The 27,106-nt window shown below is 45.7% G+C and overlaps 1 protein-coding gene across 2 annotated transcripts in view; it reads left to right on the forward strand.

The window, feature by feature from the left end:
- Positions 1-27,106, forward strand: part of plxna4 (plexin A4) — a 296,341-nt gene that overhangs the window by 17,167 nt on the left and 252,068 nt on the right. Inside the window, exons 2-4 of one of the 2 annotated variants that reach the window (XM_042335955.1) lie at positions 469-1,770; positions 10,097-10,279; positions 11,592-11,638. In XM_042335955.1, the coding sequence (XP_042191889.1) occupies positions 607-1,770; positions 10,097-10,279; positions 11,592-11,627 (1,383 nt within the window). In that variant the 5' untranslated portion in view covers positions 469-606 and the 3' untranslated portion in view covers positions 11,628-11,638. Of the gene's footprint in view, positions 1-468; positions 1,771-10,096; positions 10,280-11,591; positions 11,639-27,106 lie in introns of those variants that run through there. The other variant, XM_042335956.1, reaches the window with a different exon arrangement.

Below are 27,106 nucleotides of genomic sequence, written 5' to 3' on the forward strand. Positions count from 1 at the left end.
CAGCGCAGGATGTGTGATTTCACGTCAGTTACAGGTGGAGGTTAGACTGTGTTATCTGAAGGGTGTAATGACTGAGTGCAATTGCACAGGAGCAATGAACTGTTGGAATCAGCTCTCACCACTCACTGACTGTATTGAAGGAGTGTGTCTGGGTAGGTAGGTCGTATTGCAAGTGCAAGGATTATTACGGTTGGGAGAATGGGATAAAACTTGAAGATGGAAATGCGCAGGGAAAGTGCAGATTCATTTCTGCGGGTAATAATCCCTCCAAAAAGCAATAAATTGGTCACGCAATCCGCGACGGTTTGTGGGACACAGTTGTGCGCAATTGGCTGCTGTGTTTCGCCCACAAAACATACGGGCAATTCACTTTGCAGTATATTCTGTGAAGTGCTTTGAGACGTCTCGAAGACGTGATCAAATACAAGGATTATTAGTTCTTAAATATCTCTGTTTCTTGTCTTCCAGGACCACAATGCTAAAGATCAGAAGCCCACTGGTGGATAGATTTCGGCTGGGAGCAATCGAGCTGGTTTAGTGTTTTGTTTTAATTGGGATTAAGACACAGAAATCAAGGGGAGAGGAGCTTTTGATCTCTCATCAACAATGGCACCGATGAAACAGAACCGGACTTGCCTGATCTTCCACCTCATCCTAGTGCTAGCTTCTTCATGGTCAAGGACGATTGTGAACAAAGAGTACGGCACCTTTAGGTCGGAGAGGTCCGAATGGGTCTTCAACCACTTGGTCGTGGATCAGGTTACGGGCAGCGTGTACTTGGGAGCGGTCAATAGGATTTACAAGTTGTCCAGCGATCTCGACCTCATGGTGTCCCACCTCACGGGTCCCGACGATGACAACCCCGCCTGCTACCCTCCCCGCATCGTCCAGCCATGCAACGAGCCCCTCACCATGACCAACAACGTCAACAAGATGCTGCTCATCGACTACAAGGAGAACCGGCTGATCGCTTGCGGGAGCCTCTACCAGGGCATCTGCAAGCTCCTGAGGCTCGACGACCTGTTCAAGCTGGGCGAGCCGTCGCACAAGAAGGAGCACTACTTGTCCGGTGTGAACGACAGCGGCTCTGTGTTCGGGGTGATCGTGGCGGATCACGACGCGGACGCCAAGCTGTTCATTGCCACGGCGGTGGACGGCAAACCCGAGTACTTCCCCACCATCTCCAGCCGGAGGCTGACCAAGAACTCCGAGGCCGACGGCATGTTCGCCTACGTCTTCCACGACGAGTTTGTGGCCTCGCTGATCAAGATCCCTTCTGACACCTTCACCGTCATCCCCGACTTCGACATCTACTACATCTATGGCTTCAGCAGCGACAACTTTGTCTACTTCCTGACCCTCCAGCCAGAGATGGTGACCGCCCTGGGCTCGACCCGTGAGCAGGACTACACCTCGAAGCTGGTCAGGCTGTGCAAAGCCGACACCACCTTCAACTCCTACGTCGAGCTTCCCATCGGCTGTGTCAAGGGAGGCATCGAGTACCGTCTGCTGCAGGCCGCCTATCTGTCCAAGGCCGGGGCTATACTGGCTCGGTCACTGGGCATCGGCCCGGACGATGATGTACTCTTCACCGTCTTCTCCAAGGGTCAGAAACGCCGAAGCAAAGTGCCGGATGAGTCCGCCCTTTGCATGTTTGTGCTGAAGTCCATCAACGAACGGATCAAGGACAGGCTTCAGTCCTGTTACAGAGGAGAAGGCTTTTTGGACCTGGCCTGGCTTAAAGTGAAAGACATCGCCTGCGTTACTGCGGTAAGGTTGACTTGCTTTGTATGTATGTGTGTCGGTTACGTGTGTCTGTGTCGTGTGCGCGTGTCTAGGACTTTGAATCCGCACAGTCTAGGTTGACGCTCCAATGCAGTTCTAGAGAGCACTACGATTTTTCATTTGAAGACTGCATTGCGGTGGGGAAGAGCAGTGAGTTTCTTTCAGTTGCCCTGGCCTACAATCCCCCAGGTAAAATTGATCATTCGCTTCAAGGCTGTTTGTGGGACATTGCTGTGGACAAATTGGCTGCCACATTCGCCTAAAAAAATACACAATCACTCCGGTCCACTCCACGACAGTATATCCTGTGAAGTCCTAATCGTAAAAACTGCTACGTCAAGTGCAAGGATTGTTATTATTTATTATTACCTCCGCACAATTTGAAACTGATGGAGCGTAGACAATAGTTTTTGTGTATGAAACAATGGCTGAAATGTTATTTTGTATCTGCCATCTTTGACCGGCAATTCACACGTGTAAAACTCAATAAGACAGCGTGAACAACATGTAAATTACAGGTTGCATAATTACTGTGATTGAAAGCTACATCGCAAGCAGCTTATTTTCTGATTCACTGCTGTCTTGTTGTGCATTATGTTTGTGCCATATATCCTACTTCCCTTCATTTCAATACTGAAATGAAGCTCTTCGGAATTTGAATACTGTGCGTGTACAGCTCAGCTGCTAAAAGTGACTGCTTCATGCTTGGGCTCCTTGCCTGGTCTGTGTTGAGTTAGCTGATCTCAGCTGGAAGTACAAGTGGACGCACTCTCTTCTGATCTAGGGAGAGGAAAAAAGCCAGCACTATAATAACAATCGTTGCATTTGATAGAGCGCCTCATGACGTCGTTGAGACGTCGCAAAGCACTTCACAGAATATACTGCAAAGTGAATTGACTGTATATTTTGTATAAAGTGAGCCATGACAAGCTTGCTTCTCCATTGATATTGGATATTGGGTGAGGATAGAGAGACTGTGAATTAATACATCCCCATTTCCCCCCCTCTCCCCCTCCCCAAGTGATTCAGTATAGTTTGGCCTCACTCACGTTGAGTGGACATCTGTAAAGAACTGGCACTTAATGTAATTGGAGATCGGTCAATGCCAAACCTTGTCTATTTCTGTCTATTGGGAGACAGGAAGGAGAGTTGATTTAGTGATGCAATGGCCATTGGAGAAGGCTAATCACTGTTGAAGAATTCACAATGAAGATATTCAGTACACGGGTGGTATTAGAGTAAATTAGAGGGCAGGGTAGTCGGTGAGGGAAAGCAGTGGGAGCCTGAAGGATTTGACATTTACAACAAGTTGGATTTATATAGCGCCTTTCACATCACTGTAACCCAAGGCACTGAACATTTGAGCGTTTGCACTTGAGCTGGGGATTGGAATCAAGCGGGGTGGAGGTCAAGTATGGTGGGGTGGGCGAATGACCAAAGGCCCGGTCAAAGAGGAAGGTCTTGAGACGGGCTTTGAAAGAGGCGAGGGAGGTGGCGAGGAGATCCAGAGGGCGGGGGGAGAAAGACTGGAGGCCCGACTGCCAATGGCGGGGCAGGCAAACGGGGGACATGGCGTAGGCCAGAGCTTACTGAGCTGATGGAGTGGGCAGGTAGGTATGGTTTTAGTAGGAGACAACCAGGAAAGAGGCGAATCAAACCAACTGAATTCAAACCTCTGTTCCAGGGAGTGTGTTAAGTCACCACACCACCCAGTGCCACAACAGTGAGGTTATCATCAGTGACGTTGTGTTTGTATGGAATGTGTTTGCTTCCACCAGTAGCTCGTGGTAAGGTAAATTCATGCAGGTTAAAGAAACCCAGCGAAGCTCGATCACTCACGATACAGCTTTCAGTATTCTGGGACTCAATCCTGGGATGAGCAACAGCAGCTTCTAATAGCAATTTATACTAACCTTACCGTGTCCTTCACTGGTGTTCGTGCCTCTCCCACGTGTGAGCATTCCAAGAGAGAAAAAAAAAAGATGTTATGGGACACAAATGGAAGTGGAGAATAAGCCATTGCGATCACAGCAGGTGCAGAGAGCAATCTCTCTCTTTTCTATGAGCAGCATGAAATTTGATTTAAGTTGTGAAACTGTAAAGTTCCACAAGTAAACTGCGTTACTTGTCGGATTCATCGAAAACAAAACATTTTTTTTCTTGTACTGCCATGACAGAACTATGTTTGCCAGAGGTATACTCTGTGCTATAGTTCTTTGACATTCCTACAATAATAATAATAATAATAGTAATAGTAGTAATAATCCTTGAATTTGATATAACGCCTTTCACGTCTTCTAGACGTCTCAAAGCGCTTCACAGAATGTACTGTAAAGTGAATTGACTGTATATTTGTGGGCGAAACGCAGCAACCAATTGTGCACAGCAGTGTCGCAGAAACAGTCGTGGATTGAGTGATCAAACTATTATTGGGTTTTTTGAGCAATTATTATCCCCCGGAAAAACGATCCGCCAATCGACTAACAACCGGGTTCCTACTTACTGCTAGGTAAGCAGAGGTGTGTGGAGTAAGGAAACGTGCCCAACTTTTCTCCCTGCTCGGGAATCGAGCCCAGGTCTCTCGCTTGCGAGGCGAGTGCTCTAACCACTGAACTACAGGACTTGTAGGTCTGGGGTCTCCCTACCTCTCCGACTTGCTTACTCCCCAACCCACTTCCCACTGCCTCCTCTCGACTGCGTCTAGCAAGCTAGAATCCTAGAGAAATATCTATTGAGGGTTGTGCAGTACTCTCATGGTGGGAGAATTACTTGAAGGAGGACTCTTTTTCAATGGTAACGTTGCATTTGAAAGCATGAAAGAACCATGTTCCTGATACATTTACCATCCCCTCTGGTTACCCATTGCATGAATTAGTTCATGTTGAGATACAGTAACCAGCAATAGATTCTTTCCTAAGGTTGGTGAGTCATTAGCAAATGGGGACACATTTTCAAGTAATAATTTTAACAAATTTAAACAGGCCTGAAGCGAATGATCACCGTTATCTGGGGGATTGTTGGCAAGGGCACCAGGAGAAGCTCTCTTCCCTTTTTGGATATTGCCAAGGGATTTTTAACATCCCCCTGAATAGGCAGACATGACCTTGGTTTAACACCTCATCCGAAGGACAGCCCCCAGCACTGCACTGGAGTGTCAGCCTAGACTGTGAGTTCAGTCCCGAGATGGGCCTTGGACCCACAACCCTCTGACTCGGAAGCGAGAATGCTACCCACTGAGCCAGGGTGGGACACAGCTAACCGGCTTCGTTCTGTGTGGTAGAATTTCCATATTTATTTAGCAGCATTGCTTTGATTCTCGGAAGCTTACCTCTGACGCACAATTTATGGCTCACCTGAAGCACGGTGAAACCAATAGAGATGAATGAATAGGTTATTGATTGGCATTCTGTGTTGGAACACAAGGTCCTTTTCCAAAGTACACAAGGTCTCAAGTCTCAGTCTAAGCCAATAATCTATTTATAACCTGTAACATTTGAGTTTTAGATCCACTGCTGTTGAGATGCCACCAAGCAGTACTTCATCTTTGTTTTTAGAGATATGGAGGAGACTCTTTGTTCCTTCGGGGTTGACAATGCTGGTAGCTGTCGCCTTTTACCCAGTGTGAGCACTGCTCTTAATGCAGAACTGTTATAGGAAAAGTTACTCCCTTGAATATGTTTAATATAATAGAAACATAGAAACATAGGAACAGGAGTAGGCCATTCAGCCCCTCAAGTCTATTCTGCCATTCTATCAGATCATGGATGATCTGTACCTCAACTCCAATTTATATAATATATAAAAATTACTTTTAAGTATATAACGTCAAAAGTGTGTCAATCTTTTATGCTGCGTGCATAACTCTCGGTCTCTTCAATGGAGATGTGGAGTACTAACTCATGCAAGGTCCTGTAGCTCAGTGGTTAGAGCACTGCGAGCGAGACACCTGGGTTCAATTCCAGGCAGGACGAAACTTTGGGCAAGTTTTCTTACTCCACGCGCCTAATAATAATCCCTCCAAAACAATAATAAATTGTTCATTTTCAATCCACGACTGTTTGTGGGACACTGCTCTGTGCAATTGGCTGCCGCGTTTTTAGTTGAGGCTCGATGTTCTGGGAGAGGTGTAAGTGATCCCTTTTCAAACCAGCAAGTAGCACTCTCACCTCTGAGTCGGAAGGTTGTGGGATCAAACCCCACGTCAGGACTTGGAATCACATAATCTAAGCTGACGCTCCAATGCAGTGTTGGGGGGTGTTGCATCGTCGGAGATGACGTTCTTCAGATGAGAATTTAAAGTGAGGTCCCGTCTGCCTGTTCAGATGGATGTTAAAAATCCCATGGCACTATTCATAAAAGGGAAGGGAGTTTCTCCCGGTGTCCTAGCCAACAATCCCACAAATTATAAAATTGATCATGTACTGGGTGGCTGTTGGTAGGACATTGCAATGTGCAAATTGGCTGCCGTGTTTCAATCACAAAATGCATAGTCAGTCCACTATACAGTATGTCCTGTGAGGCCCTTTGAGACGCCTTGATGACGTGAAAGGCTCTATATCAAATGCAAGGATTATTATTATATTGCTGCCCAGCTTCAGGTTGAGGCTAGTATTTAAGAATGTGGGGAAGATTTGTTTCTACAGACCTCTGCCAAGAATGCAGCGATGAATGTCCCAGCTCGCTCTAATTTCTCTATACCAGCCGGAGAATTTGCCTGTCTGGTCTGCTTGCCCATTGTGAGTGCCATCGTTGAAAGTGGTTCATCTGATACTGGTTGTCGGGGAAAGTGCACTAGTGATTGGCACAGCAGTGGTTGGGCTAAAGGAAATAGTTCCAATCACCAAGGGTCTGTCAGAGAAGTTGGGTAAGTGGAGGGGAGTTGGAGGGGCTGTGGAGAGTGAAGGAGGTCCTGTTCTTGGAATTAATTTTAAACCTAATATAATATGATCATCTTTGCATTTGATATGGCGTCTTATTATATCCTTGAGATATCTCAAAGTGCTACACAAGAATATACTGTAAAGTGGTTTGATTGTGTATTTTGTGGGCGAAACCAAAGAGCAGAAGGATGCACAAAACAATTTGACTCAACACTTTGGATGTGTCTATAGACAACATCAAACCGTATTCGTTAACTCTCTCTTACCCAATCCAACAAGCCACTAATCTCATTTTCCCGGAGAAAAGTCTTGTCCAAACACTCCCTGATTGCCAAAGATAATCAAACAGGGAGAAAAAAATCTTTACAATATTTATCCATCTTCTCTAATCAAAACCTGGCCTGTTCCATCCATCCCATCAACAGACCCTATACTTCTCCTTCCCCACCTCTCCTGCATCCCTATCCTAGAAGTACATCACTGTGTCCTATAATTCATCATCCAATACCGTTCAGAAGTGATTACTTATCCAGTTCTTGAGACAGTGGAAGCAGAAAATGTTGTTTGTTTCAAGAACAAATTAGATAATTTCTGCTGGAAAATAATATCTCGGGATACGGTAAATAGTTTACGGCACAACATTTCAAGCGACTGCCAGATTGGTGGAAGGCCAACAAGATAGACCTTGGTCTTCTTTCGCCAACAAATTCTTATGTTCGTGTAAGAGACAGAACGTCCTACATTTTCTTTAATTGATGGGAGGGGGAAAATCTTCTCATCCCCTGAGATTGTTTAAATTAAAACTATAGCCTCTGGTTCTGTTCTTCTGCTCTCATGATTCAAGTCAGGTAGCTGCAACTCACACAGTCCGTGCTTCTCATCACTTTACAGATGTCCCCAATCTCTTCCTTATTAGAATAACCCCAGCTTCTGTATGGCTCTCCTCATCGCTTGGAGCTCTTAAGTGCTGGAATCATCCTTATTGCTCTTCCCTTGCTCGCCCCACTTCTCCAACGCATCAATGATCTTCTGAAGATTGGATATACAGAACGCACACAGTATTCCAAATGTGCACAATTTCAGTCGGATTTAAAACCTCTTCACAAGATTAATTTGGATGAAGAAGTCCCTTTAGCCCATTTGATCTCATCCTTCCAGAACACCCACCTATAGACCACCCAGTATCATGTTTTTTTTAAAAATGAGTCCAGTGTCCTGGCTTCGACCACCTTTCCTGGCAACCTGTTCCAGTTGTTAATTGCCCTCTGGTATATAAAATAATAATAATAGTAATCCTTGCATTTGATATAGCGCCTTATCATGTCATTGAGATGTCTCAAAGCTCTTCACAGAATATACTGTAAAATGAATTGATTGTATATTTTGTGGGCAAAACGCTGTCCCCAATTGCGCACAGCAGCGTCCCACAAACAGTCATGGATTGAGTGACCAAATATTTGTTTTTATCTGGTAAAGAAATGCTTCCTGGTGTCTGCCCTGAAATTGCCTTTTACAGTCCTAAAGCTGTGTTCTCTTGTCCGCTGTCCATCCAAAATCACTGACGATCATTAGAGGCTAAAAATTCAGTTTATTTCAATTAAACTATACTATAAATACTCACATTCCCATAATTTAGACGCTGTAGTGAACACAGGCAGATTTCAAGGTGGGGTTTAAAATCATAGGCTTGAAATTCTACCTCGTCTTAGTCTGAAAGACCAATTTGCCATTGGTGCAAAAATTAGAAAAAAATTATTTTAATTGATAGGGTGTGGTTTTTTTTGCCATTCTCGAAAACAAAATAATTAATCTTGGCATTTGATATGTCATTTTGAAATTGGGAACATGGCTCAAAAGATTTACTGTATACCTTATGTGTCTGTATTTTGTAAGCGAATGCAGCAGCCAATTTTCCCGCAATAGTGTTCCATAAACAGCCGTGAAGCGAATGATCAATTTTGTTTGGAGAATTGTTGGGCAGGACACCAGAAGAAACTCCCTTCTCTTTTTGAATAGAGCCATTGGATTTTTAACATCTACCAGAACCGATGGGACCTTGATCTCATCTGAAAGACATCACCCCCTTCACAATGGAGCAGTGTGTGTTTTGGTCGTGCAATATGAACTTGGTCAACAAATTGAGTAACATTCTATTGAAATATTTCCAGTTAAAGTGCTCTGGGACACAGAGGAGCGCTATATAAATGCATGTTGTTGTTGTTATCCACTGCCCGTCTACTCAGTTAACCCGTGCCAGCTGTGGTGGGCATGTCTCATAAACTTAGTGCCACCATCAGTGGCCGAGCCTTCGGTCACCATGCCCTGGAATTCTCTGCTTTTATCCCTCTGCCTCACCCCCCCCCCCCACCACCCCCCACCACCCCACCACCCCATGTCTTTAAATCCCATCTTAAAACCTACGTCTTCAACTGCGCCTATGGCCCCCACCCTACCGCCCCCACCCCCCACTTCTCCCTTGCTCAACATCCGACTCCACCACTGTGAAGCGCTCCGAGATGTTATCCTACGTAAGATCGAGGTTGCTATATAAATATAAATACAAGCTCTGTGGCGGCCAGTTAACCCTGCTTCTGTTTTCAGTCTTGACCTTGGATATAGAACAGATGGAATAGGTATAAATTGTATTTCCTTTCTTTGCGTTCAGTTCAGAGGAGTCTGACACACGCGAGCATGGGAATAAAACTGCACATAATTCAGTCCAGACTGTCAAATAATTGCACTGAGGCGGGAAACAGGGAAGAGAGTTTGGCTGAGAGTCGGCACAGTGGACAGCATTATTCTGTAATGTGGGAAGGGCCTTTGTGCTTGTATTTGTGATACAGTGATACAATGCTATGGGCTGTCTGGTTGGAAACGGAATATTCTTTATATTCCCTTTCATTTTCAGTTTTGATGAGCAAAGATTTATAATGACTCTAATTGAATTCTTGCTCTCACCCACCCCCCCACCACAGTGGGCCCAAAATTTCTGATGTTCTAAGATTGAAGACCACGGTCTTTAAAGCCTTGAGTTCCAAATTCCAATTAGTCTTAGCCTCGTAGAAATTTAAGATCTCACAAATGTGAAATGTGGGAAATTCTTACACTGTCTTAGCTTGGAAACTGTTCCTTCTTAAGAATTGCAGCAGCTTTCCAGCATTTTGTGCTTTCTCCTTTATTGCAAGTTGCTAAAAGGTGCAAAATAACCTACATTCCCTTCTCTCTATCTACCTACCTATATAACAGTAGATATTCACCGATAAATACACAGTCACTTAACAGTATATTCACGTCAGGAACTCTTGACGTGAATCCTCCTGATGTGAAAGGCAGTCGTATCAAATGTGTGGGTTATTATAATGTTCTACTGTAAATGATAAATGAAAATTCACATCTGCCTTTAACACAAGCTTGTTCTTTGTCCCGGGCAGCCTGTCCCAATAGATGACCGATTTTGTGGCTTGGACATTAATGCTCCGTTGGGTGGATCCACTCTCATGCAAGGAATTCCCGTGTTCTCTGAGGAGCACGACCGGATGACCTCGGTGATCTCGTATGTCTACAACGAACACTCTCTGGTGTTTGCGGGGACGAAGAGTGGCAAGCTGAAGAAGGTAGGAGGAGATGTCGGTGTTTCCCAGGGTTGGGTGGCTGGAGACTTGTTGAGGGGAGCGATAACAAGGGGTCGTTTCCAATATGTGTTTGGAGATCACCCCTAGCGTGATATATCTTTCTCAGTTGAGCATTGAGTCTTTTGTGTATCAGGCAAGACTTTGCTCAACTAAGGCCCAAAGTTCCATCATGTCTTAGCCTCAAATAAAAATATTTATCTTTGAATTTTAAAGTGAAAATTTTAAGTCTTAAGCCATATTTATATATATATAAAGAATAACTGGCTTACAAATACAGGACTTGGATTTTCTATATTTCTGACGACAAATTCAACATATCTTGTGTTTCTTTTTTTAAAAAAAAGAGCAACGGGCTAAGACTAGGTGGAATTTTGGGTCAGCGATCATCTGCTGGTTTCCAGTTGCCCTTCACGTTGAAAGCATTCCAGGGAGGGAGACTGTAAGCGATGCAATGCTACGCTGTCAAAGCGGAGACTAATAGCGTTGTTGAGGCAAGGTCAGGACTTGTAGTCAAGACAGTTCTGAAGTGTACTCGTGGGGAGGGAGGGAGAGTGAGGGAGAGAATACAACCAGTTGCATTCTAGCGTAACATTACACTCTGACTTGGTAAGAGTCCTCTCTTCCATCGCACGTGCCCAAGAGAGTTGCTTCACAAAAGCAGCCGCTGCCAGTTATTTGGATAAACCCACTGGCATTGCCAAGCAAGGTGGTGAAAGGTGGAGATTGTTTAATAAACTTGTTTGAGCCCAACACCAATGACTGTGGATCTGTTGGTATTGAACCCGCTGACAATCTACAGCCCTTCAGTTTTCAATGGGGCAGGTAATTAATAGCTTATACCTAGCTCCTCACAGTCAGAGGATCATGAGCTTCCCTGTCTGCTTCCAGTGAGGGGTTCTCTCGCTGACACCGCTCCATAGAAAATGCTGGTAGAAGTCACTGGATAATAAGAGCATGGCTCGGAACTCGAGCTGAGCAGTGTAACGTCTTAATGTGACATCTTGGAATTGCGCCTCGACCACAACGATCTTCGGTCCTTGTCCTCGTGAGTCGAAGAGCCCTGGCTGTAAGAATTGGTTACAGGAAGTCAGACATTATTTGTGGACTGGCTTGATACATTTCCAGAATCAATGCAGATTGACTTGCGGGAGGAGAAAGTAAAAGTCACGACAGCATTAGCAACTCTGTGTAGGATGTGACTGTACGTGAGAGCTGCTCAGTGACTTGGCTTTTGATCATTGCTCATAAAGACTGTGCTTTGCTTGCGAGACTTTTATTTACTTCTCGTTTCCAGTGCATAAACGTGGCATTTCAGTTCGAAGACTGCTGAGCTCGGAAGCGAACATTGTTTAGCTGTGACTCTATCTCGAGCGCTAGGAATCTGCTTACTCAGGTTGTGACACAATGCAATTATGGCTGAAATATGACCTACTTCTAGCGACCAGCATTACCTGGTGCATTAATGATCGCGGCTACAAATAAATTAGAGTTGAGGACAATAAATCTTGTGCTTTTGCACACACGTTAATGTGTTTTAATAAAAGGGTACGTGACTCCCTGACTCCTTCTCTCCTCCTTTTTTCTCCCAGTTTTTTTTTTCCGCTCAGTAAATCCTCCTAGGTTGAGAAAGAGCAGTTAGCTACTGGCTCATAATTCTTTGCACGGAGGCTGAGATCAGGCTCCAGAGTACAGGACCAAAACTGCAACCCATTCATCTCCATCTGCATCTCTCCCTGTATCCACTTCTGTTTCCAAGCAGACACGTGAAACAGATCTTTTTTTTAAGACTGTGTTACAGCAGATTAAGATACAAATAAGCTTACGGTAACTTCCAGTTAAATGCCCACGGGTTGCAGCCGAGTGCCCAGGAAGACTGCAGACCCGCCTGGCTCAGGAACCGGACGACCAACAGAGGGCTGGCTCGATTCCGACACTCTAACATGTAGGAGCAGGGGAGTAGGCCATTCGGCCCTTCTGTTGCCAAACATGTCACCGTGCAGCCAGTTCAGCTCCGAGGAGACCCCACTTACCTCCTGCCCCCAAAGGAGGACAGTCACTAGTCGGTTGTTCGACATCCGACAAACGTGGGTTTGAGCCCTCACTAGGTGAAAGGTAGGTACCAGGATCTCCTTGCGAGCTTCCCGGTGGGCTCAGTGTGAAATGCGTGAGAGCCCTGCCTCCACCTTCCTGTCCGCAGCTCGGGTACATGTCCCTTCCCATTGAGAGATAGTTCCCCCAGTTGGAGATGTGGAGTTTAAGCAGCTGATGCTTTGGCCTCTCTGCAAATTAATCAAAGTGGATTCCAGGCCCTGGGCGTACGAACGTGTGTTCACGAACTTGGACTCCAGGTAAACGAATGTTGTGCTTTTCCATGTATATTAATGCATTTAATAAGGGGGGACATAACCCTCTTACACCCTCCATCCTTTGTCCCATTTTTCTTCTCTTCCATTCCGCAGTTCCTCCTGGTTTGAGTGGAGGGCACAACCAATGTGCAGGAAAGGTTCCTATAGACATCTGTTATTGAAGCTATTGTTGCTGAATAATGTTTGAAAGCAACTCTGAGCACCATCCCCCCCCCCCCCCCCCCACCGCCGCTGAAACTAATTAACACACAATTTTAATTAGGTATAGAAGTGGATTCATCTTCAGGAAGCTTGCACCATGGCTGACCTAATACAAGGGGAGCTTGTTGCCTTAAAATGTTTACACGGGCTTTAATTAAACCACAATCGCAGTTTAATCCTTAGCTAATTTTTTTTTCCGCCTTTGATAACCAAATACTGCATGACATCTTAGCTGGGTTTGCTAAAGTCAAGCAGCAAATATTAATTTTGAGACGACTATAATAACTTTTTAATTACCGGGATTAATTGTGTTTTGAGGTTTCAATGGCGGCTTTCTTTACTTGGGTGATTGATGTTATTTGTTGGAGGATTCATTTCTATTGTACACACTACTGTTCCGAAATTGCTGCTCCTAAACGAGGGCATTGAGTGAGGTGTTGACGTCTGCAAAACAGAACCTCATTGTGCCATCAGAACGTCAGTCTACTCACCCTTTGGAACGCCATCCCACAGTCCCTACGCCTCGCCCCCTCCCTTGCCTCCTTCAAGGCCAATCTCAAGACCTTCCTCTTCAACTGTGCTTTCGTTCACCCTCCTACCCCTCTCATCCCTGCCCTCCCGCCCACTGCTGATCCCAGCCTTCAGCCCGGGAGCACCATCCCGATGTGAAAGGAGCTATACAAATACAAGTTGTTGTTGTACAGTAGTATGTACTAGAGCAGGAGCCTTGGCCAACTGCGTTCTCTCTCTCTTCCCCCCACTCCTTAAATTAACCAGCACAGAAGCACTGAGGCCAATTGTTGCACTCATTTTGCTTCCATGGCTAAGCTTCGGAGACCTTTGTGAATCTGCACGGCTCAGCTCCATACAGGTTGTACACAACAATAACGACAACAACTTGCACTTGTATAGCGCCCTCCACGCAGAGTAGCGTCTCAGAGCGCTTACCAGTGAGCTGGGGGGAGGTGTTCGTAAGCACGGTCGAAGAGGAAAGTTTTCAGGCGGGACTTGAAAGAGTGGGGAGAGGGTGCAAGGCAGAGTTGTCGTTGAGTTGTCGTTGCAGGCAGGTTGTTGTTGAACCACAGGATGACTCATTTGTTTGTGTAAGAAGGTTTTGATTCCTATCTCAGTCTCGCCTGAAACCAATGTGATGTAAATGTGGTCTACCTTTGCATTTGGTGTTCCGTTAAACAAATCTCTCGTGCAGGCTCTGTGCATTATTGTGCCATTATTGGCATAACAACTTACGTTGATCAGTTTCAAAACCAACAACATGTTTGAATAAAGTCTGATCTGCTTAGCTTTGAGCATCAATGTAAACCACACCGCTACTTTCTCTTCTCTCTGTTAACAAAATCGAATACAGATGACTTTTGCCATTGCAAGCTTGTTTAGCCAATACTGTATGGCTATTCTGGCTGTTTAGCTATACTGTTTGTTATGCAACAATAATAATCCTTGCATTTGATACAGTGCCTTATCATGTCTTCGAGATGTCTCAAAGCGCTTCACCAAATATACTGTACAGTGAATTGACTATATATTTTGTGGGCGAAACCCGGCAGACAGTTGCGCACAGAGGCGTCCGTCAAACAGTCGTGGTTTGAGTGACCAAATTATGAGGTGGTACCCTAGAAATCTGTGTCACAGAAGGAGGCCATTCGACCCATTTTATTAGCCGTTTGGCGAGCAACAGAATTTTTTGTGGGCGTGGACAACTTCAGTATTACCCTATTATGATGTGTATTAAACATGTTGGTGCCAATTGAGTGAATTGTGGGCTGATGCCGCTGGTATCTTAACTTGGGGTCTAAATCCATTAAGTATTAAATAAGATTTACTAGGATGTGTAGGAGATGATTTACTAGGATGTGCTCTCTTCTCTCTCTCTACCTCGCGCCTCTCCCCAATACTGTTCTCAAAACCTGGATCCATAAATCCGAGACATAAATTTGGCTTCTGGTTTATGGAAAGGATACCGGAGACGTGGATTGGGTTCAGGGAGGGTTCACACAGATTGACACTAGGGGTTGGAATTACAGTTATGAGGGAGGTAAAACTAAGCCTTTTTCCTCTGCGGAGAGAGAGTTAAGAGGGGATCTAAATGAGATCTCCGACATTCTGACGGGTTTACAGAGGATGGACAGTGAAATGTTATTCACGTTATTTGGAAAATCGTTGGACACGGAATGTGACGTAAACTCAGCGTTGTCACAGGGAGAGTTGAAAGGAGATTAGAAGAAGTTTTCTCGTCCTGAGATGAGATTGGACTGTGGAATGTTCCACCACAAGGAGCCGCTGACACTGAGACTGAAACACCATTGAAAAGGGGGTTGAATAAATGTTTGAAGAGGACACAGGTAAAGGGTACGAGCAAAGAACAATTAGCTCCAGTGGCTGAACTATCACCTGTTCAGGCTCAATAGGCTGAATGGAGCTCCACTGCTGTAATGCCAATGATTGTGTGGGCTTGTGTCAAGCACTTATCTCAGCTGTGCCATCAAGTAGAGCGCTGAACCATACCGTTTGCTTCCTCGCGGAAGGAGATAGCTACGAGAAATCATTAGACAACCTAGGGCTCTTCAGTCTTGTAAATCAAATCCCTTCATGCCCTGACACCTCCCTACCTCTCTGACTTGCTTACTCCCCACTCCACCATCGCTGGAAGCCCTTTCAGCCACTGCACCCCATAGCAGTGTCTCCCGCAACCCCTCCTCCTGCCCCCCACCCCCTGTCCTTCCCCTTTTTCAGATCACTTCCGAAGATCTTCCTCTTCGAACGTGCTTACGGTCACCTCCTCTCTCCCCCGATATGGCGTTGGGTTAAGTGCTCTGAGATGCTACCCCGCGTGAAGGATGAGTATAAATACAAGTTGTTGTTGTAAGAGGGGACCTTTTAGAGGGTGCACAATTTTAAATGGGATTGAGAAAGTAAACCCAAAACAATACTTTCAGGTGCACCAAGACAGTGAAACACAGAAGGACGCCGGTTTAGAGGGCAATTTCAGGACAGACGCCGTAGGATAATTAAGAACTGGAACAGTTTGCCAGGAGGTTGTGGTTGAGGTCAGATCACCTGATTCATTTGGATGCAGCTTGATGCAGTGATGGGAAGACGGTAGAGTGGGTATTCTGGAAAGAATGAGATCAGATGGTCCGAAGGGCCTTCTTCAGCCAAACCAATCTCGTGTCTGAGGCTGAGCCAATTGTACGGCGGCAGAAACTGAGGTCAGGGCATGGGATGCTCATCAGAGAGGTGACAAATTAGAAAAAGGAAAGGAGAGCATGTTTTTTTTTACACACAGTCAAAATTAAGTTCCAATAGGCTCAGTAAACTTTCCCCATCATTTAAAGATTCCCTGAAAGTTTTATTTAACCCTCCTCTTTTCCCCCGAAAGACCTCCTCCCGTGGACCGACAAGACTGAGTTGAATATTAATACTGATGATAATAATTTGTTGCATTTGATAGAGCGCCTTATTACGTCACTTCACAGAATATATTGTAAAGTGGATTGACTGTGTATTTTGTGGGCGAAACAGGGCAGTCAATTGCGCACAGCAGCGTCCCCACAAACGTTCGTGGAACGTGGATTGAGTGACCAAATTTTTTTTTCTTTTTGGAGGGATTATTCCCCCTGGAAAGTGATCCAGCAATCGAATAACAACCGGGTTCCTACCTATTACCAGGTAAACAGGGAACGCGTCGAGGTTAGCTCACTAACCATTAACCTACAGGACTCCACGTACTTTAATTGCGTACAGACGGCATATCTCCCTCATGGTGCTCAGTGGAACGCACTGCCTTTCAGAGCTTCAGCAGCTGCACCCTTAAGAACTTCCATCTGTCGAGGGAAGTTTAAGTAAATAAAGAATGGAGCGAATAGGTCCCCTGGTCCGACTAATGCACTCGGTCGTCCCCTTCGGCTTAGAAATTCAATAATAATGACCAGATAACCTTAGGAGGGCAGGAAGTGCCGGCCAAAGCTGTTTGTTTGGGAAGAGATGAGAATTTTGTTTTGTCAATAGTAGCCGGCAATGACCCTTAGAGGCCAGAGGAATAGCCTCAAGGATTCTAAGACATGGAGAGAGTGTGTGTGTGTGGAGAGGGTAAGAGGTTAAGCATTGTACTAAGCTCTATGAGCTCATCACCCCCATCCTCGCCTGGCTTCACTGGCTCGCCATCCCCCAGAGGATCGAGTTTAAGATCCTCATCCTCACTATTAAAGCCCTCTACGGTCTTGCTTTTCCCTGTCTCTGCGACCTATTCAAACGTTACCAACCTGTCCTCTTCCTCCGCTCGGCGGGCACTGGCTTGCCGTTAGCTGTCGGGCCTTCGGACTTTCTGCCCCTACCCTTTGGAACCGCCACACTCTTGCCTCCTTCGAGGCCCATTTCAAAATCTTCTTCTTTGACCGTGCCTTCCACCCCTCTTGTCTTCAACCCCCAGTTCGGGTGCAAACCCTTAACTGTCCAGCGCCTCGGGATGTCCTCCTGATATGAAAGTCACTATATGAATGCAGTTTGTTTGATTGCTTGTTTGTATGGAAGACAGATAGACAGTTTTTTGGGGGAGGAAAATAATGGTGGAGCAAGTACCAGGAATCAGCTGTAAAATGTCCAAGCTTCGGGTAACTCGCATTCGATTGTTACTCAACATTTATTTTGGTTTGAAATCACTGTATCATTTTCCTGAGCTTCGAGCACTGTCTGGTGTCAGCTTGTCTCAGTCCGTAGCAGAGTCAGAGCGTCGTGGGTTCAAGCCCCACGTCAGGAACTAGGCTGATGCTCCAATGCAGTGCTGGGGGAGGTGGAGGGGGGCTCTGTATTGTGGGAGGTGCCGTCCTTCTGATGAGATGTTAAACCGAAGTCCAGTCTTCCTGCTCAGATAGATGTTAAAGATCCCTCAAAAAGAGAAAGGCGTTTCTTCCGGTTTCCTGGCCTATAATTTCTGCAATAAATCAATAGTTAGCTGTTGGGGAGTGAGAACTCTCACTACTATGTCCCTCTGCGCTCCCCCCCACACACCCCAACCCCATAATACAAGTTCTCAGGCCAGTTGTTCCACCCTAAGTGTAAAGTGGTTAGAGCACTCGCCTCGCAACCGAGAGGACTCTGGTTTGATTCCCGGGCAGGGAGAAACTTTTGTTAAGTTTCCTTACTCCACGTGCCTCTTTACATAGCAGTAAGTAGGAACCCGGTTGTTCACCGATTGGTGGATCACTTTCCGGGGGTAATCAACCCTTCAAAAAAAATCCCCACATAATAATAATAAGTTGGTCACTCAATCCACGACTGTTTGTGGGACACCGCTCTGCGCAATTGGCTGCTGCATTTCGCCCGCAAAAAGCACAGTCAATCCATTTTACAGTATATTCTGTGAAGCCCTTTGAGACGTCTCAACGACAGGATAAGGCGCTATATCAAATGCAAGGATTATTATTATGTTGTTCGACTGAAAGCGGCAGAGCAGAGATCAAGCCTAGCACCATCCCGTTTTGCACCGGTCAGGTACTTAGCGAAGAGACTCGCTGAACCGCTTGGGGAAGTTGGATCTCCGACGTATAGTTTAATCTCCACTCTCAGCTTTGGGATTTCCTCCTCTGCTCCTTTCATGCATATTTTATCGGACGCTCCAGCCAAATAGATGATTAAACCTCTGACCACATCCTGCGTGATCAGCTCGACATAAATAGATGTAGACATATCGGCATCTAAAGACACTGGAGCTGCCTAACCGCTAGGGTGAGGGGAGGGAACGTGTCTTCCCTGGAGAATTCCCCTGATGTCAGCCAGAGTCGCGAGACCCAGGACGAGTCACAGGACGAGGATACCCTGGAGAGATCACCGCTTATGCTGCCGATGCGATTGCCGTTGACCACACAGGTTATTTGGCCGGAGAGCTTCCAAACCACCGATATACAGTATCTTGTATCATATCATTAATGAAGAGATATTTCTAGGGCACTGTCTATTTTTTAAAAAAACAAACGATCCATTTACTGGTGACGGTGTCAACTTAACGCACTGGACCTTCGTGTTGCAGGTGTGGGTTAATGGATGTAATAATAATAATGATGATAATCCTTGCCTTCCAAAACGCTTCACAAAATATACTGTAAAATGAATTAACTGCATGTATTATGGGCGAAACGCGGCAGCCAATTGCGCCCAGCAGTCTCCCACAAGCAGCCTTGAATTGAGTGACCAAATTATTATTATTTTGTATTATTATATTTTTGTGAAGGGATTATCACCCCCGGAAAAGCGACCCACAATCGACTGACAACCGGGTTCCTATTTACTGCGAGGTTAAAAAGAGGCGTGTGGAGTAAGGAAACTTGCTCAACGTTTCGAAGTGCTCATTAAGGTGATGGGGAAATGCTCTCAATGTCCAGTGTCGCTATTAAGAATTTCCAGGTCAGCCTTTAACCTCCCTCCCTCCCTCCCTCTCACCACTCCACCTCACCCGCGCCCCACCCAAACCCCAGGAGGGTAATGAAAACTGATCCATTAGAGTGATATTTCAGTTTTCCACAACAGCCAACTTTCCGGCCTCTGCCAATTTAGAGCCAGTTAGTGCTGATTGATGGCCTGGCAGCTCCAGGTATCGTGTTGAGACCTCCCCAAGGTCATTTTGCAGAAGCACTTTGCAACAAGCGGATATCATCATCCTATCAGCCCGCCCTGGATTCAGTCCCAGCTCCCCAGAGGTGAAAGGACAGGCTCCTGGGACCTCTGGGTTTGTGCTGCTGAAAGTCCGAAAGCCTTTGGCGCCCCGTCATATTCCCTCGCTTGAGGAAGTAAGGGAATTTAAGAGTTGACTTTATGCAACAAGATTGCCCTTCGTTCCTCTGTGTTTGTCACTAAATTGAGGCATCACAGAATAGCTGGAGTGGGAGTGTGGCTGAGAGTGATATCGCCATCTAACTGTGCTGCAGCCAACATGGTTTAGATACTCTACAGCACTTTGATTATGAGGTGGTGGGACATCACTTGCTGACAGTCGTTTCGTCCACAAACTATACACCCACTCCACTTTACAGTATTATCCTGTGAAGCGCGTTGAGACGTCCCAATGATGTGATACTATTATTATTATTATTATTAATCTCCCTCCCCTCCCGTCTCTTTGTGGGACCTGGCTGACCATGTTTGCCTACAAAAACTGTAAAACAGTCACCACACATTTGCGAGTAATTAGCTGTGAAGCACTTTGAGAACGTTACAGCGAGAAAACTCAGGGAAATCGATGCCAATCAGCCATTCGCAGTACAGAAAAGGCCATTCGGCAATTGTGTCTGTATATATGTGTATATATAAATGTGTGTGTGTGTGTTTGTATATTGTACGTCTTCTTCCTGCTCGGTCACCGTATCTCCTGTAGATTTCCAGATCCAGTCATCTGCCCATCTGTGACCGCAGTTTTAGGCCTTGTCCTTCTCTGTATGTTATTCAAATAGTTTCAAAAGCAACATCTCTAAGTACCAGCCACCACACACACATACAGAAACCACAGAGAGCAAATGTTATAAACTGATCATGGTTGATATGAAAAGTGCGTGCCTGAGGTCACTCTCCAGACGTCGTGGTTTGTAAAGTGTTCGCAGGCTATGAATCAGTGTTCCTCCATTCACCACTTTGATAGGGACGCATTAGGCATCAACAATTAATGATAATAATCCTTGCATTTGATATAGCGCCTTATCCCATCTTCGAGACGTCTCAAAGCGCTTCACAGAATGGACTTAAAGTTAATTGACTGTATATTTTGTGGGAGAAACACGGCAGCCAATTGCGCACAGAGCTACAGGACTCCATTGGAGCCTGTTGATTCCACTCTACTGTCTTATTAGTTGGATGGAGACCGTACTCTGAAGCTGGACCAACTGGGTGGGTTTGGGAAGAGGGTCACGAAGACAATTAACGAGGAGGGGGTGTAAAAAAAAAAAGCCCGTCCACCCAATAAACCGGCTACACTTCCAGCTCGGGAGAGAAAGCATTAGTTCTGGTCGGAAAAAACAGTCTGGGTGACGAGCCCAAGGGTTAATGCTTTGTATTTCGGTCAGGAATTCCGCCTGGCCCAGGCAGTAGCACTCTCACCGCTGAGTCAGTAGGTTGTGGGTTCAAACCCCGATGTCGGGACTTTGAGCTCAGTCTAAGCTGACGCTGCAATACAGCACTGCATTGTCGGAGGTGCCGTCCTTTTGATGAGAAGCTAAAATCCAGGTGCAGTCTGCTCGTTCAAGTGAATGTGAAGGATCCCGAGGCACTGCTCGAAAAGAGAAGGGAGTTTCTCCGGGTTTCCAGGCCAACATTCCTCTGATAAATTGCTGTGCGCGACTTGTTTGGATGATTTCGCCTACAAATACAGTCACTGTTTGTGGGACACTGCTGTGCGCAATTGGCTGCTGCGATTCACCCGCAAAATATGCAGCCACTGCACTTTGGAATAAATCCTGTGAAGCACTTTGTGACGTCCTCCTGACATGAAAGGCCCTGTATCAAATGTGAGGAGTTTTGTTGTGCATTGGAAGAGGGTGCTACTGATGATATAAGCTTGCTCAAACCGTTACTGTAAACACAACCTGATTTTATGCCACTGTTTCATCCTATAGTTCTGGGAATGATGGCATCATTATGACTGACTTGTTGTATTGTGCAGCTCCCTGACTGAATCGCGGCTCACACAAAGCACAATAAATGTCATCCTTTACACTTTATGAGCCCAGATTCCACAGAACAATTTACCCCGGCATCTTACGGAGAGCTGCCTGGAGCTCCGCTCCCTCAGCTCCGCTCTGCCAACTCGGACCTGCTTTGTGTTCTCTGTTGAACTTTCAGCCACTTTGCCCCCACTTTGCCTGAAATCCCTCCTCATCGCTTCCTTCCTCTCGACGACCGGAGGCACAGTCGAAGAGGAAGGTCTTGAGACGAGCCTTGAAGGAGGCGAGGGAGTGGAGGGGCGAGAGGGTAGAGTAGAAAGACTGACTGCCGATAGTGGAACAGGGTGGGGGAACATGGAGCAGGCCAGGCCAGTGCCTGTGGAATGTAGGGAACGGACAGGTTGGTGAAGTTTTTATAGGTCAAATTTTTTACTCATAAAATAACAGCACCGTTCATGGGGAAGGGAAAGCATGTTGGACACAAAGGATGGCTGTTATGACAAATGAGAGTGTGTCATGTGGGGTAGTGTGTAGTAATAATAATAATAATCCTTGCATTTGGTATAACATCTTATCACATTTTTGAGACGTCTCAAAGCGCTTCACGGGATATACTGTAAAGTGAATTGACTCGATGCTTTTGTGGGCGAAACGCGGCAGCCAATTGCGCGCAGCAGTGTCCCACAAACAGACGTGGATTGAGTGACCAAATTATTATTATTTTTTAAGAGATTATTATTCCCTGGAAAGCGATCCACCAATCGACTAGCAACTAGGTTCCTACTTACTGCTGGGTAAACAGAGGCGTGTGCAGTAAGGAAACTTGCCTAAGGTTTCGCCCTGCCCATGAATCAAACCCGGGACCTCTTGCTTGCGAGATAAGTGCTCTAACCAATACACTACAGGACTCCATAAATAACAGAGTGGTTGATTTGGCAGGGAGAGAGAGAGAGAGAGAGAGGGGGGAGAGGCAAAGGGATCATTGCTGGGTCACCAATAGCAGCTGTCTCAACGTGAAAGGTCTCCCTGCCACAACCTGACTGCCATCCACCCCAGGGTGGAGATTGAGGGCAAAACACAGGGATTTCGTCCACTTATCAAAAGCAATCCGTAGTGGAACTCAAGGTAGTGCAATTTCACCCGGAGCAAATGCCGATAACAATAACAATAATTAATAATCCTCGCATTTGATATAGCGCCTTATCACGTCGTTGAGATGTCTATAATAGTAATCCTTGCATTTGAGAGAGGGCGCCTTATCACATTGTTGAGACGTCTCAAAGCGCTTCACAGAAATACATTTAAAGTGAATTGACTGTAGATTTTGTGGGCGAAAAAACAGTCGTGGATTGAGTGACTAAATTATCAGTTTTCAGTTTAGCCCCGATGGTAAAACAAAGTATTTGATGCATCTGCTAATAAAAATAGAAACTTTTTTTGTTTGAACGGCAGTAAATATTGCTCCTTTTTTGTTTTTATTTCAAAAATTTACGTCTCAAAGCGCTTCACAGAGTATGTTGTAAAGTGGGTGGACTGTGTATTTTGTGGTGAAAGATGGCAAGAGAACTGGATAGAGTCACTGGACTTGAAACGGATGTAGATCGCGGAATGCACAAACAGTAATTGGAGGCTTAGGCTGTTAATGTTGCTGATGATAATCGCACCGAATGATTTGAGGCCAGGGTTTCAGAGAAGCTCCAAGCATCTAAAGCAGTGCTGATTGTTAGTTAACGCTGAACTAGGGAGATGGGAGAGAGCAGCGTTCTGGAAACCACCTCATCAAAGATTCATGGGCAGTAATTAAAGTATCCCGAGGAACACAAAATCTTTTTAAGATTTCGCAGCATAAATAAGTGAGGAGCTTTTTCTAGTCGTACAGCTGACCTGAATGTCCCACTTTAGATCTGGGGGAAAAGTTTGGATTCCCAACAGTACAAATTCATACAGTGCTCCATACTGTGAATCCCATTGATATTGAGATTGATGTGCTGGTAGGGTGTCTGGAAAAGTGCAGTGGCACAGATTGTTTTTATTTCAGCTGCTTGTACTCTTATAACCTAAAGGCACCAGCTCTCGTAGCCTTACGATTACTGCCCTACAATCCTCTCTGCCGTCCACCCATCCTGATCCCAATCCCCTTGGCTACAAATACTTGACTTCCAGGGCCTCGGGACGTCCTCCTGACAGGAAGGATGCTATACAAATGTAATTTGTTGTTGTGTACCCAAGACACCTATCCCTGCATATACCTAAATGGTACACTCCGAAACACCTGGACACTTACATGTATATGCAATCACGTACACACCTCGGTACTTACATGCATACCTACCTTCCCCAGGAGCATTGAGGCCACTTGTATTTTTCCTTTCCCAAGGCTATGAATCAGCCCGGACTAGAGAGCGCTGTATATCACACTCGGACATTAACACGTGCTCTTCCGGAGGCAGCTGACAAGATTGAAATGGATAATTTTAACTTTAAAAAACCTAAAACCTAACATCGGGGAACGATTTCCTCCCTTTATATTTATTTACCTGTTATTCGAGAGATTTTTTTTAAAAAAAATAAAGAAAGTGTAACTTAAGGGAAATAAGTGGCACTTTTTCAAATGGACTAAAGGGTACATTTGCTGCAAAAGTACAGCCTTTGCACTTAACAACCATTTCCTGTGAAGTGGTTTCGATTTAACAGGTGCCAGATTGGATTCAAGTCTTTGCAACAACACCTTGCATTTATATAGTGGCCTACATGTGGAGTAGCATCTCGGAGTGCAATCCCTCCGCCTTGCACCCCCCCTCTCTCCCCTTTTTCAAGTCCCACCTGAAAACTTTCCCCTTTGACTGTGCTTATGGCCACAACCCCCCTCCCAACACTCCCCCCCCCCCCAGCTCAGAGTCAGGCTACGCCACTGTTAAGCGCTCTGAGACGCTACCCTGCATGGAGGACTCTATATAAGTGCAAGTTGTGGTTGTTGCTTAATAGTAGCTTAACAGTGTCATTATTGGATATATGTTTAATATGATATTAGGAACATAGGTACAGGAGTAGGCCATTCAGCCCCTCGAGCCTGTTCCGCCTTTCTATCAGGATTAGATCATGGCTGATCTGCACCTCAACTCCAAATTATTATTATTATTAAAAGAAACCTAATAATAATGAATATCGTTATTAATAATAGTTCTCGGGTCGGTGCGTGTGTTTACCTCTCTGCTACTTGCCACTTACGGTTTGCTTTGAGGTTAGGAATTATCGTTATTGCTGTCATCTGGCTTAGGGAACAGAAATGAATCACGACATTATCCCTTTAAAATACATCGTTCCTTGAGGAAGTCGATATCAAAACGCAGCCTACGCTGCAACCCCCTGCAGACTGTTCAAATTAGCTTCTTTACCGTTCACACGCTTGCAATCTCCTGGGGGCGCGGTGGGCGGGGGAGAGTGGGGGAATGGAAGAGAGTTTGGCTGGGCTACGGGGCTTTTATGCGGGGTCGAAAATTACCCCTTTCTTTCCGTTGCAAGGATTATTATTATTGCTGTTATCATTGCACTGTTAAAAGGTCGTCAGCACTCCGGGTTGCAATCGCGATGTCTTAACAGGAAGTTAGCAGCAGGCTCCGGGGAGGGGGTCAAATACAAAATAATTTTTAGGTCACCTCAAGCAGATTTAAATGCTCGACTATATCGCTTAACAGCTTTGAACGTTAACCTTCCCCTCTCCTGGAGGCTATTTTAACTTCCTGCGCTGATGTGAATGGACTTAATGTGAATTTCAGTGCAGTGTGTAATCGTAAAAAAAACTCTCTCTCTCTCTCTCTCTGTGACACAAAACTAATAAGGAAGTGATTCATGTTGTACTTTAAAGGATGTGCTTAAGGGTTAAGCATTCGACATAGGGTCTATCATGTGCAGGACACTAAACAGCAATGTTTTTGGTTATACAAGAACCCCTATTGTAAACAAAAACATCGGTCGTGTTCGTGAGACTAACCCCTGGAGAATTAAGGGCCACTTTCACAAAGTGACATTCAGACCAAAAATAGGGATGGGTTTCATTTTTCTACCAGTCCCCTGAAATTAAATGAGAACGAGATGCCAGAATTGAAACAAAGCCTGGAGGTCAACGGCAATAGCAACTGGCTTTTATACAGCCTGAAACACGACTAGAGTTTAAGAAGATTTTAAATACTGCAGTGTAGTGGATAATAATAATAATAATCCTTGCATTTGATATAGCGCTTTTCACGTCGGGAGGACGTCTCAAAGCGCTTCACAGAACACACTGTAAAATGAATTGACTGTATATTTGTGGGCGAACGCGGCAGCCAATTGCGCACAGCAATGTCCCACAAACAGTCGTAGATTGAAAATGACCAATTTATTATTGTTTTGTTTTGGAGGGATTATTATTAGGCTCTGTGTGGAGTAAGGAAACTTGCCCAAGATTTCACCCTCTGCCTGGAATTGAACTCAGGTCTCTCACTTGCAAAGCGAGTGCTCTAACCACTGAGCTACAGGACTCCAGGATGTGTCTTCAGTCTTCTTTTCAAGCTCTGTGATCCAATCACCCCCCCCACCACCCCACCCCATCCTCGCCCAGCTCAACTGGCTCCCTATTCCTCCAGAGGATAGAGTTCAAAATCCTCATCCTTGCCTTCAAAGCCCTCCCCTCTCTACCTCTGTGACTTCCTAACGCCATATACACCCGTCCGCTCTCTCCGCTCAGTGGGCTCCAGCCTGGTCCATGAACCCTCGCCCCTCCCTTACCTCCTTCAAGATCTGTCTCAAGACCCTCCTTATCGACCGCCCCTTCAGTCACCCTCCTACCTCTACCCTCCCCGCCCTCCACCCCTCTTGATCCCAACCCCCCAGCTCGGGTCCGAATCCTTGACTGTCCAGCGCCTTGGGACGTCTTCCTGACGGGAAAGGCGCTGTGTGAATAAATCTAATTTGTTGTGGCTGTTTGTTGTTGTGCGAAACGGACTCACAGCAAAAGGCAGTTTCAGCACCACTCACACGCAGCCTGCGCGCTGTGTGATAGTCAGGGCGAGGATGTTGAAACCGACCACCTTTTAAGGCTAATTAATCTTAACGACTGATGGGCCGACATTAGTCCTGCCATCTTAACACAGGTTGAATGTTGTTCCCAGAGAGCTGGCCTGTCGGAGGATGGCGCCTGCCACTGGGATTGTGCCAACTGTAAGTCAATAAGTGCACCTGTCCCCTCGTTCCTTCACTGAACAGAAATGGAAAGGGTGAGAAGGAGAGAGAAAGAGAGCACTGAGGGTGTGACGGAGTTTCTCCAACCCCCCTTTTCACTCCCCCTCTCCCCCCTCCTCCCCCACCCCGCTCATCACTCAATGGCCGACTTTGTCATCGTGACACGTGGCTGTCATGACGGAATGATTAAAAAAAAAAGACAGATGCTTTTTTGTAAAATCGTGGGCTAAGGCCCTAGAGGCGCAAATGCTTTATCAATGGTAGAAATGTGTGTGTGAGTGGGTGAGGGTGGGGTTGGGTACGTGTGAGTGCGTAAGGCCTGGGGGTTGGGAGTAGAGAGTTTGGGGTTGATGTGTGGA

Source organism: Callorhinchus milii, unplaced genomic scaffold (assembly GCF_018977255.1).
Source record: "Callorhinchus milii isolate IMCB2004 unplaced genomic scaffold, IMCB_Cmil_1.0 Scaffold5, whole genome shotgun sequence".
In the NCBI taxonomy this organism is placed as follows: Eukaryota; Metazoa; Chordata; class Chondrichthyes; order Chimaeriformes; family Callorhinchidae; genus Callorhinchus; species Callorhinchus milii.